The sequence below is a fragment of the Panulirus ornatus genome, chromosome 2 (genome assembly GCF_036320965.1).
Source record: "Panulirus ornatus isolate Po-2019 chromosome 2, ASM3632096v1, whole genome shotgun sequence".
NCBI classification, from domain to species: Eukaryota; Metazoa; Arthropoda; class Malacostraca; order Decapoda; family Palinuridae; genus Panulirus; species Panulirus ornatus.
The window spans coordinates 18,411,918-18,425,590 of record NC_092225.1 but is presented as its reverse complement, the minus strand read 5'-3'; the positions used below and the strand labels follow the sequence as shown (position 1 = coordinate 18,425,590).

The 13,673-nt window shown below is 43.9% G+C and overlaps 1 protein-coding gene across 2 annotated transcripts in view; it reads left to right on the top strand.

Annotated features, from left to right (window-relative positions):
• The window catches only part of LOC139753791 (uncharacterized), a 41,539-nt gene that overhangs the window by 4,359 nt on the left and 23,507 nt on the right, over positions 1-13,673 (top strand). Inside the window, exons 1-2 of one of the 2 annotated variants that reach the window (XM_071670669.1) lie at positions 11,491-11,785; positions 12,456-12,767. In XM_071670669.1, the coding sequence (XP_071526770.1) occupies positions 12,543-12,767 (225 nt within the window). In that variant the 5' untranslated portion in view covers positions 11,491-11,785; positions 12,456-12,542. Of the gene's footprint in view, positions 1-11,490; positions 11,786-12,455; positions 12,768-13,673 lie in introns of those variants that run through there. The other variant, XM_071670660.1, reaches the window with a different exon arrangement.

Sequence of the window (13,673 nt, the reverse complement as noted above, 5' to 3'; positions counted from 1 at the left end):
CAGCTCGTGCCTTATATCTGTCATCTCTCGATAACATCATGACATTGACACGATAATGTAGTGGACTATTTTCATTCACACCCCAGGGCAGCCACACTCGTCTCATACATAATACACTTATTTATAAAACTAGGGTCTTTGTATTTCCCAATGCCATAAAGCACTGAAATACATGGATCACAGACTCTCCTTTCTTGACGGATGCCTTTCCTATACACGTACATCTAGCACACACTTACACACACACACACACACACACACACACAGACGCACACACGCACACACACACATCTTATACAAACAAACTACATACATTCTTCATCTTTCCTTCACTTGTTCTCCACTCTTCCCTTTCAGACAGCCAGTCATTTCTCCTACACGCACAGCTCTCACGCTTCCTCACATTGCATCTTTCACACACTCAACTACTGACGCATTTCTCCTACACGATGGTACGACTCTTGAGCACGACGGTACGATTCTTGAGCACGACGGTACGATTCATGAGCACTATGGGACAATTCTAGAGCGCGACTATAACAGCTTTGATCATGATAATATCTCTAAGCATGACGGTGCGATCCTTCAGCACGATGGTGCCATCCCTGGATATGAGGGTATGGGCTTAGTGCTAATCCCTAAGGGTTGGGTTAGAATCACAGACATCATACCAAAGGGTCACACTGTCGTGTCCAAGGGTAAACAGCACTGGGGAGCCTCCGTCCCAGCATGGAGGATAGAGTTTCACACAATCGTTATCTAACAACATTGGGAGCGCTATCGTCAGGCACCTGTCCTTCAGCTGCCTCTCGATATGGAATATAGATTTCGCGGTATTTTTATATTGGTGTGGAACCTTGGCATTTTGTTTCGCGGCTCTTAGATATTGATGTAGAACCTTGGCATTTTTTTAATAGTCCTTGTGATGATGACAGCGGTGAAAAAGGATTATGAAATGAACTGCAGCGAAAGACTGAAACGATTCAGTGGAAACATAAAGTCTTTTCAAGAGATGTTGGGATGGCACGCGTGATGTTCGTATGAGTAAGGACGGGGCTGTCCCTGTAGCGGTTTGCACAAGCTCGAATAGGATCGATGCGGTCGTTGTGGCGATCTACAGCTCGGAGACGAAGGATCACGGGTAGTAGGAGCTGAAGATGACAAGATTGATGTAGCCGGTTCTTTTACGAACTGTCGGGTGAGGTCTTGGTTATGGATGGAGAGAGCCCGGAGGACCATTGTGTAGGGCGCCTCTTAACAGCGGGCATGAGATGGACCGAAGAAAATCTTGTATGCCCATTTCTGCATATTTCCTAGTGGCCTTTGTTGTGTGGAGGATAAGGATGAAGACTTGGAAGGGAAGACATAAGCGAGTGTGGGAAGAACGAAGGTTGTGAAAGTGTTCGAGTTGAGGCGAAGGTGTCCAGGTGTCTTGGGTCTACGAAGGATGTAGAGAAGAGACCTGAAAGATGTGATGATTGTGCTGACGTGTTCCATCTTGCTTAGTTTACTGCCCACAGATTCAAGGAGAACCTTGGTGCATCAAACGACGTGAGGAGGACAGCAACAAGGGGACCTGATCCTAAATTTGGCAGGAACAGAACAGTAAAGCAAATGTAGTGAGACTGCAATGGTTGGGTCAGTAATGGAGGCGAGGATGATGTGCATTTGAGAAACAAAATAGGGAGATTATCCAGAGCTCAGTGGGTGTTCGCAGACTTGGCTCAGCAATTACTGCAAGCAGAGGTGAGGTCAGGGTGAGATTCAGTAAAAAGGAAGAATTAACCAGATGTGCTCTGTCCCTCACACAACAAACATCAGAGGAAGAACAATGGGACGATGATTGAGGAGGTACAGGTTTGGTTGAAGAAAGAACGTAGGGATCTGTCCTACCCAAGATGATCTCCGCTTTACGGCTATCACAGCTATCTCTGATCCACTTCTCCGTGAATCACCTTCATCACCTTCACCTGAACTCTCTCTTCATGGATCGCCTCTCCTCATACCACCTGCTCGTGAACCACCTACATCTGAATCATCTCTTCGTGAATCGCCTACACAATCACCTGCCCGTGAACCACGTACACCTGAACCAAATGAACCACCAGTCCTTGAATCACTTTTGAACTGCCTGCCCAAGAACCACCATTCATCGAAGCACTTCCCTTTCAAGTAACTCCAACAAAACCATCTTCCCTGAACTGCGTCTTCCCCTACAACGTCACCATCTGAACGAGCCGTCCACCCTTGGACAATCAGCCACCTGGGTCATCCATCCCTCGACCATCTGTCTACCCTCGAACCGCCGCGGTATTAGGTTCGAATGTCTCCAATAACCATAATTCATGGCCTCGGCTTCTCTTCTCGTCTAATATCTTGGACTTGAGAATGTATCATATGCTATTTAGTTTTCCCTTTTGAGTAATCTCTTACACCACTCAATAGAAAACAGATACCTGAAGCCTGGTCATGCAAGATACCTGCTGAGACATTTCCTCATCTCTTGAATCTTCCATAAATCCAAAAGAACAACTAACCGCAGCCCGGGGTCTCTCTCTCACAGTCGGTGTTAGGTTATCCCGGATGATGCGTGATGGAATCGTCTCTAATGGCATGATTATACATAGGATATCGATGGACTTTCCTCATACGACTCGAGACACCGTTGTGTCGAATCTCAGAGCAGGTAAGGGAAGAGACGGGGCCAAAATAGCACTGACGATGATTACTTCTCCGTGAACAGGAGACGTAATGCTCAGAATGGTTTATATCACTGGAAAATGAAAAAAAAAGTACTTTGCTGTCAAGTACCGTCGTGTGAGAGACAAAACCATAAGACAACTACCTAGTTTAAAGGAGTGAAATATGACAGCTACTGAAGCACTGGCTCACTGCGCAGCCGTCATTAACCCTCCCGATACCCAGGCGGGGAGTACCGGTAATACACCTCCCTGGTCGGTCGGTGGCTGCCTACCACTTACTTGCCAGAAAGACAGACACGAGTGCCGATTCGAACTTAGGATAGATGATAACCCTCCATTCTCAATCGGTTCAGTGGAACATGTCCTACCACAAGATAGACAAGGTCGAAAGTGAATGGACCTGATAAACGGAACGTAATGACTGGCGAAGAGAAGGCATATAAAGTGAGGTGGTTTCGTGCGAGATCGTCTTGACAGAAGCATCCATAGTCCCTAATTCATGGCAGAATTGGGTTAATAACTTGCAACCAACTTCACACATTTCTCTACTCTGTGGTCTCTCCACTTGAGTGACGCGGCACTAACCTATGGAAGACATGAGCCAAATTCTGTATCTTGGACACCTTTATGTAGTCATAGACCTTGAGAATGTTCTAAATGTTTAGTAAGTTCAAAATGTAACTAAGTTGTAGGGTTTCAACCTGTGGGAATCAAAGACACTACCTACATCACCATTCCACCCACCACAGTTAAAGTCCAGGTAGTTCACGAAGTATAGGAAGTGTCTGTCCTCACATATGGGTTGGAGGATCCCGAATATTTCTCCTTCAGGTCGTATCACTACGTAAGGTTCTCCTGTCACCACCTCTGGCTGAATGACGCTACATCGCTCAGACACTACTGCGTACGGTAACGTCTACATTTGTGGTATATGATGAAGGGATGCATCCTTGGACGTTAGAAGTTCAGGGACGATGATATGGTCGGAAGTAAACAGATGGTATTCAAGAGTTGGGAGGTTTGATCTGAGTCGGCGATTGTTGCTGGAATGAAGAGAAAAAGAGCCAGGACTGGAAATAGAATACAAACATACGTGGAGAGCTTCATAGCTACGTTCGCGTAGAATAAACCTTGAGTTAATAGCATTCAAAATCGAGAAAGGGGAAAGTGGAATGTGGCCTTCTAAAGATAAGGGCCGGTATCAGGCTAAGGCCTAGCAAATCTTAAGAACAAAATGGAAGCCAGAACCTCTCTAGCCTCTATATAACGTACTGCGGTAAGAGAAAGCAATTTGAAGAAGAAAGAAGACATTTTTTTTTATATACACTTACCTTGGTGATAACTTTAACCGCTTCAGCACGACGGTGCGACCCTTCAAGACGGGAAGACCCTTGACCACAACGATACGACCCTTGGGCATGAATGGCCTGGGCATTTTAACCCTACCTTTCAAGGGTCAGGCTAAAATACCAGGCCAATCACATCCGCGGGTGTCGTACTGTCTTGCTCAGGGAGTTAAACTTGGTCCTACACGAAGGATAACAAACCACCACCCCTCTATAAACTCCACTGACCGTGAACCACTATACAGCATTAGGAATCCGGTGCCCCGAGGGAGGAACTCTGTGCCACATATGTCACATTCCCTGGACGCGTCTACCTCCCTCCCGACCGTGTGGCGTTGTGGAAGCCTCATTCCCAAGGAGCTACGTCGGCCGCGCATCAAGAGATGCCGCCACGGAGACGGATGCTGGAACTTGTAAGATACCATCGGGATCACCCACCAGAACAATGATGGTACCAGCTACCGGCGGGTGGTGGTATTTGCGGCCTGGCTCGACGACAACGTTGCCAAAGGAACCTTCAGGCTGTAGGTCCCCGAGTCCTGTCATTGTGTGGGTCATCTGCATACACAGGTGGATTGTACCGTCGAACTGAGGATCTGAATCTCTTTAATTGCAACTGAAATTTTGAGACCATGAAATGAATCTCGTGTTAGTTTTGATGAAAAAAAAACCGGTCTTCAATAAACAAATTACCATTTACGATCAGGGTATTAAAAACTATATCGATGGCTTAGGTCCGTGAGATTCAACTGCATATAAAAGCAAAACAAAACATCTATTCGGAGATCTATTTGAAGGTGTATATCTTCATAAAAGAAAGTCAGAATTAGATCCCAAAATGAATTTAAAGTTAGGGATGAGGTTCACACTGTCGTAGATTACATTCGCCATTTATAATCATAATACTGGAAAGATCACTGGTTCGATTTACATCTGGGCTAAATGAGCTCCTTTCCCTCATACCATTGTTGAAATGTACACACACACACACACACACACACACACACACACACACACACACACACACATATATATATATATATATATATATATATATATATATATATATATATATATATATATATATACGCATTATGAGCCTGGCCTCATAGACAATATCCAAGCTCAGGGAGGGGCGGGAAGGGCGTTGACAACAGTGGCCACCAGAGTTATGGACCTAATTCCATTGTCTGGTGGTCTGAGGCCTGCTTTCTTGTCTCGTCGCCGTAGAATACGGAAGACGGAACGCTGAAGAAGAAGAAGAAAAAAAAAAACTGTGGATTTATATGGTATGATGGGGAAAGTGACCCACTTGGGGAAGAGGTGAGTGAATGGAGACGTTGTCAGACGGGGAAGATGGCTGCAATATGGAATTGATAGGAACTAAAACATCCGTGGATCACACTAGTTTACCAAGGTACAGAAGAGATTGGGAAGTACGTAGATTTGTAAGAAAAAAACTATACCTTTGTTATGGGAACAATATAAGGCGATTTAAACGACGGGAGACGGAGATTAGAACAAAAGAGTGATGGTGGATAAGAAAGTTCGATAAAAGTCGGAACGAACGAAGAAAGGGGAAGTGTCCAAAGGCAAGGTGTTAAGAAACCGTGCTAGATATTGTGTTGGTGGTGTTGTGGCTTACCAACTGAACCCAGGCGACAGAGGAGAAGAGATTACGAGACAGACAGACGCAGACAGGCAGGTGGAAAAAAAGACGAACAGACAGAAAGAAGTATATGGCTTTCGAGACGTATATATTATGTGATCTTTGTGAATTACATGACATATGGACCTAACGGGTATCCAGACATGGTAAAATACTACGTGGAAAATAGTTTAACATCTTATTATTCTCCTTTGCTTGTAGTTAATTCAAGTCTCTTTCACTGAAGAATTGACACCACCTGTATAGAACTGATCACTAAATGAAAATTCACCTTTCGTCATGAACCCAAACGGTAGCACGTTCCTCCACGTAATCTATAGCGATACTGGGCGTCCAGAAACTCGATACTGAAAACCGAAAGATCCAGATTGGTCGGGAGCGAACCATTGTGTAATGTTCTTTGTTTAAGAATCCGTCAACGCAAAAAAAAAAAAAAAAAAAGGGAAGGGACTGAAAGAAAGAGAAGCAGATTTAGAGAGAGAGAGAGAGAGAGAGAGAGAGAGAGAGAGAGAGAGAGAGAGAGAGAGAGAGAGAGAACAGACAAAACATTCACGAAGAGAAGGCCTGTCATATCATTCTCTCTCTCTCTCTCTCTCTCTCTCTCTCTCTCTCTCTCTCTCTCTCTCTCTCTCTCTCTCTCTCTCTCCCCTTGGAATATCTAGTGTTCGGCGTGATCATCTGTCCCAAACTAGAGTTGTCGAGGTAATGATGTGGGCTCCTGTTTCTGCCGCAGGTGGCTGATGGGTCTGTGACTGTCCCCTGGTCTTCGCGTGAAACTGATCCCCCCCCCCCAACCTCCCCCCCTCCCAAAAGTTTGATTATATGCGGTGATACGGTTATTCTGTCTCTCTCTCTCTCTCTCTCTCTCTCTCTCTCTCTCTCTCTCTCTCTCTCTCTCTCTCTCTCTCTCTCGACTGGTCCAGTATGTAAGTGTAAAGGTTTACCCAGAGGAGGAGTTCAAGAGAGCTACCGGGTAAAAAAAAAAAACTACACCAGCTTGACCTTTTGCACAATACACTATGGATCTGATGATGATGGGGGTGAGGGAGGGGGGAATTGGCATTTGGGCTTCAGTACAGACACAGAGGAGGAATGCAGGAGGTCCAAGTACATCTGTACTCGGTCGTAGGCTAATACACAGCGGCGCGTCACTCTCCTGATAAGGTGTCAGCGAAGCTTTTGTTGACCCAGTTGATAAAAACCGGGTCACCTTTTGAAGTACTTTCTACTCTTGGTGATGCTAGATCTCCCTTTCTCTCTCTCTCTCTCTCTCTCTCTCTCTCTCTCTCTCTCTCTCTCTCTCTCTCTCTCTCTCTCTCTCTCTCTCCAAACAATAGATTCCCATGCTTCCAGAAGAAGGTTCTTCATTTTGACACAAGCACACACACAAACACACACACACACACACACATACACAGGTAGGCAGCCAAGGACCGCCTGGTCATCGGGAAGGGAACGAGGCGTTGGCATAGCCACCGGGCACTGCAGTGGCTGTCGAGCTCCCTTCCCTAATCCAGGTGGCTGTCTTTTGCTCACATACGCGTCGGTTGCTAGCATCCATTCCACACCTCACCCGTGACGGCACTAGGCAACGCGCAAGCGACGTGACTTAACGGGTATATTTTCCTCCGGTGAACGCTACGCGCTACGCCATGCCTGACTGCAGAACTTCACAAGTAAATAAAGTTCAGGAGGTGGGGGGGGGGACCATGGGTATTGAACCCTCACCCCGTGTTCACGGGGTAGTCAATAACAGTGCAGCACACACACACACACACACACACACAATACATGGATTGCTTTCTCGACGCATTGAAATCTCCTTGCGTTGGTGTAAATTCATACATATTGTGAATGTTCCTATGTTGATGTAAATTTCCTGATGTTGAAAATGTTTCATGTGGGTATGAACCTCTCCTGCCATATCACAATCAGCCTGACTCTCGTAAGTATAATTATTATTGAGTGTCTTTCGTAAATTGTATCATTATTACCCATTGATGGGGAAGTCTGATAGCGATCATCAGAGCCAGTAATAGCTGATATGAACTGAATGGCTGTGGGAAATGCTGAAGTGTGTGATTATACATTGAGTGTGACAAGGTTGAAGTATTACAATGGTGTAATCCCATCTCTTAACGTTGTATATGTGTACCATCTCTTTGCTTCGACACACACACACACACACACACACACATACACACACACACACACGCACACACACACACACACACACACACACACACACACCTATCTCAGTTTCAGCCAGATCCCCATTTACCGACCAATTGGTATATATTTATATGTATATTATATTTTGCTTTGTCGCTGTCTCCTGCGTTAGCGAGGTAGCGCCAGGAAACAGACGAAAGAATGGCCCAACCCACCCACATACACATGCATATACATCCACGTCTACACACGCAAATATACATGCATATACATCACAATGTATACATATATATACACACAGACATATACATATATACACATGTACATAATTCATACTATCTGCCTTTATTCATTCCCATCGCCACCTCGCCACACATGGAATAACAACCCCCTCCCCCCTCATTTGTGCGAGGTAGCGCTAGGAAAAGACAACAAAGGCCCCATTCGTTCACACTCAGTCTCCAGCTGTTATGTAATAATGCACGGAAACCACAGCTCCCTTTCCACATCCAGGCCCCGCACAACTTTCCATGATTTACCCCAGACGCTTCACATGCCCTGGTTCAATCCATTGACAGCACGTCGATCCCGGTATACCACATCGTTCCAATTCACTCTATTCCTTGCACGCCTTTCACCCAATTGGTGTATATATATATATATATATATATATATATATATATATATATATATATATATATATATATATATATATTCACTGTTACTGTCAGTGCAAATCATAGTTATGATTTTCTTTCTTTTAAATATCATATGTTCTATCAAGTTCTTTCGTTATTGTGTGTCGTTTTCTGCGCTATCTTCAGTATTCAAGTTCCACTCAGAGTGACGCAGCTCCAGTTGTCGTATCGGCACAATGGCAGGCAGCAAGCCTTTCATTCCTGACCTTTTTTACATTCTTTACTATAGCCCTGTAGGCAGCCCGGCGATGCATGGAAGTTCTGGCGCCTTCCGCGGATCATTCCGTCCTTATTCAGCGATTTGGATGGCTTCTACAGAGCGCAATATCATCTCTCATTTTTGCCCTTCGATTTTTTTTTTTGTAGACTCGTCTACGTAAGTGGCACAGATGCTTAGTACGGCCGCAACCAGCAACGTACAAGAGAAACACTAAACCGTTCGAATAATTGTCGTGTGGGACGCTGGATCATATTTGTTCGGTGATAACCCAGACTCATCGTTCCTGCTACTCCCTTGTCCGACCCTTAAAAAAAAGGGGGCATGGCGAACAGTGTAGCCGTCTGAACAACCCCACTCACTCCCCACCTCCTCCCATCCCCAGCTATTCCCCAGCTGAGTGGAAAATGGAACCGTATTTGACTTTCTCATTGTAGGTTTCACTTGGTTTCGAACGGGGTGAAGATGCGGTAACGCAGATTCGTTCGAGCTGGAAATAGGTCAGGGCTCCATCGTGGCACCTGCTGTCAGTGGCTTTGTGTAAGTCTTCAGGGGCTCCAAGTCGGGGTCGAACGCGTCGCGGTTCTCCCCGTGCGGGAGGATTAATGGGGTGCATAAAGGGGGAACTGATTATTCTCATACCTCGACAAATCTAGATCTTTTCAACGCCTTTGGTGTCATTTACTATATATATATATATATATATATATATATATATATATATATATATATATATATATATATATATATTCTTTCTTTCTTTCTCACTCTCCGCCATTTCCCGCGTTAGCGAGCGAGGTAGCATTAAGAACAAAGGACTGGGCCTTTGAGGGAACATCCTCACCTGGCTATAATGAAGTCTCTTCATTATAGCTTCAGCAACCTATTTCATCTAATCCTTCGAAAATATCTCACGTTTAATCAAAACTGGCTCATCCTATTTAACCATCGTTCTGCTTTGGGAACAAGGATGAAGGAGACTTGCTTGGGAGCCTGAATCTGCTGACGTGTAAACTTGGGCATCTCCTAACTGTATCATGAACGAATGGGGTCATATAGATATACACTCGACGAAGAGGCCAGGGAAGCTGGATACATTCATCGTCGTTTAGTCCTATGGAGAGATGTTTCCAAAAATACGTACCTATATAAAGCAACAAAGAGTGAAACTGACCCAAAAAGGGAAGACAATGGAGCTAGGATCAGAAGTATGAAGAGGAGCATAACAAAAAGGACTCAAGATTCTTCGTGTTGGTAAGCTGGTAGTTGTGAGAAGATGCGATTCACCAACGCTGGAAGGCTATGTAATGCTAACATGCAGCAGGGTAATAGCAACTTGTGCTAACCAACTCATGACAAAGGCAGCTGTAGCTAAAATTAGCTGAGGAAAATCTACTCTATTCTTTTCCGGGCAATTCAGAGTTGTTTTCTTCTTGATTATGAAACGGTCGAAAATCAAGGCATCATAAAATGATGCCAGGAAAGTAGCTTAAGATATACGCTGATGTGGTCACGTCCAATCATGCGCAAGTATGTCATGCGATGGCTAGAAATGCCAGAATGATTTGCTGTTCCAGGTGATCGATAAATGCCCCTGGAGATGAATGCTCTTTGCACTTGAAGAAAAGATCTTTGTGTTGACAAAACAGTCGAAAATATCTCCGTTCAAAATCAGAAAAATTTCCTTGTACAAAAAGGGTGCGATATTCTTGGACAAAATGGCATGAAATCCCCTTACGTAAAGAAAAAAAAGATCCTTTACAACAATAAAGGAAAATATCATAGACGAAATTAAAAAAAGAAAGAAATACCCAGGCAAAATGGGGAAAATTTCTTTTGACAAGATGAGGAGAAGTTATTCCTTGGATATCATAAAAGTCCACTGATGACTTGCGCCGATCAGTATGGAAGTGAAAGAATTTGACTTTATTTCCTTATGTTTGCAATGTTTTCACGATCCAATATTTTCGTTGGTCTTTTGACAAAAAAGAAACCCTTTGCAATCGTAATTGAATCTTATTATAATTTGTTCATTGTCGTTATCAACATCACGATCATCACTCTGGTTTATAACTGTAAGAGGACTTTCCTCATGGGGCGTCGGATATGATTTATGGACTCCAGATAAATCCAGATAAGTGAATTTCTTTGAAAATAACACTCTGGACGCCCATCAGGACGATAAGATTCATATACCGAGAATAGCATTCGTAATATTTACGATAATTACCATTCCTTCACCAAAGCAGTGGCAACAAATGCAGTAACAAAGAAAGACATAGAGAGGAGTGACTCCGCCTGTTTGTGGTTACGTTGCGAGTTAAGTTCACCGTCAGCGATGTTGTATCATAGTGGGACAACGTAGTCGAAGTCCGTCTCATTCCAAAGGAGTCCTTTCTTTTCTTCTTCTAGCCCTGCTACCGATCGCAGCGCAGCCTTATAGCTGCAGGATCTCTCTGTAGAAGGGGTCCTAGGGTTATATGATGATGATAATGATTGAAAGAACGAAATGCTGATGGTAGAAACACTGTTATCAACAGAAAAGAGTCTTACTGAGGGGAGTCTTGTGGTGGTGGTGGCGGCGGCGGCGTGCTGCGGCAATGACGTCAACAGTAGTGGGCGGGGCTGAGGCCAGACCTACGGAAGGTGGAGGTTGAGGGGGTGGGTCAGTGGTGTGTGAGTGGGCATCTTGTGTGCACTCTACCGCCGCGCGACGCTCACGCCAACGTTCGGCCGAAGGTCCCCTCCATCGGCACACCCCATAGCACGTTTTACCGGGCCCCCCTCCTCCCGTACCGTACGTTCTATATACCATGTGTTGCGCTATGACTCTTCGCTCTTCAAACACCGTCGTGAAGAGGAGATATAGAAAATACTAACTCGTTTACGGTCGTCTGTCATTCGGAAAAAAAAAGTGTCAGTAGACGATGAGCGACATACGCTTGTTGACTAGCTCTATCACAGGGAGACCCTGGCTCAAGGTTAGGATCCGTGGCATTTCTGGGTTATGATTTTTTATGTACTTCAGAGAATGTCTGTAGGATTGAGTTCTGGCAGTGGTAACCAGTCATTGACGAGTGTGGATGATGATACTGATAGGAAAAAGGGGACAGTTTCAATGAAGAATAAAAATACGAAGGACAGTATTGATTGTTTTACATGATATCTACATATGTACACACACAGGGAGGTAGCACCAGGTACAGACTAACAAATGGCCTCATTTGCAATCATCCAGTCACTAACTGTCATACCTAATATCCCCAAACTGAGCCCAGCATGTACAGCCAAGCCCCTCACAGACCACTCCATGGTTTTACATCACCGCTTCACTTGTTCTGTTTCATCTCAATACCAGTACGTCGGTACCGGTATGCCACATTGATCCAATTTATCATATCTACAGCACACCTCACGAATGTCCCTTCTTTGCATCCCCATTACAAACACGCACATTCAGACACCCCAGCATGAGCCTTGGAGGACAAATCCTTCAAGTTGTTTAATACGGCACTTTATCATATATATATATATATATATATATATATATATATATATATATATATATATATATATATATATATATATATATATGAGAAATATGCTTCAAATGTAGGCAAAAAGTATCTTAAGTTTCCTATAACTTTACAGATATGAACAATAACAACTCAAGAAACTGTCTATGGATAACTTAGAAATACCCAAGTGAACCCGAATTGTATAAAGTCTCGAGAACTGATGTCCAACGTGATCAGCTGTGTGGGTGAGCAACAGGGTTCACAGGTCGTGATGGAGACCTGCGTGTTAATGCCCCGCGAGCTGTGCCTGCAGGAGGCGCAGGCAGGAGGACTGCTGAGGGTTGTGACAAATACTGGCGTGCCGCAGGGCACCTCTTTCACCCCTACGTCAGGAACCCTCCGCACAGACTACCTCCCAGCTCTGGCGGCCTCCCACCCTTGCGATGTGAGTACCTCAATTTCTGTTCTCGTTTCCTCGTTCTTTCCTCCGATAGAATTTAGCTAAATTCTTCCTAAGCCTAATCCTTGCCCCTATCAAGATGAGACAGTAGTCTTTTCTATAATTTTTCTTTTGCTTTCATTTCTATGTTAGCAAAAATCTATAAATTTGTGAAATTCAGAGGGTTTTGTGTGGTCTGTCTTTTACACCTTGGGTAGATTTTGAATTCTGTACCTTAAACACATTTTCCTACATACCGTTGTAGCCTCCATTACTCTGTAACGCTACTTCGTGTTGTCATGGTAGGTTTAATTGTGACTGTGTCTCTCCCTTGTCATAGCCAGGGTTGTGTATTTTAACCCTTTATCAATATTTCATTTTCGTTGGTATTTTTGTAATGTTTGCTGTCGTTTTCTTAGTGTGCCGCCTTAAGTTATGGGCCACGTCAAGATGTTTATTGATGAAGGTTCATAGGGGAACATATTTTGCGTATCTAATTCAGGCAAGAACAAACTTCTGTGTCCCAGCGAACCTAAGTTCAGTGGGCAAAAATACAGAACGAATAGTGCCAGTACTATACAAGAATGTGACATATTGCTATCATTTATGAAATATAATTTCCATATCACTATATAGAGGGACTAAATATTTTGGTTTTAATCGTTCCATCCGAAAAGATTTTATAATTTCTTCGTGTGTTATGGAATGAAATCTTGCTCTCTGTGTAGTTCAGAGTTTCAGAATCTGTACATTACTGCATTCACAAAACTGTGAACTCATCTACTGCTCACCATTTCATGGAGAAAATCATTTCAAGGGAAAGCTTATCTTTTTTGTTCATATGTTTTATGTAGATTTATAAAAGTATTCAAGTGTCATATATAGGTTGTCCCTGTAGTATTTAAGGTTAAT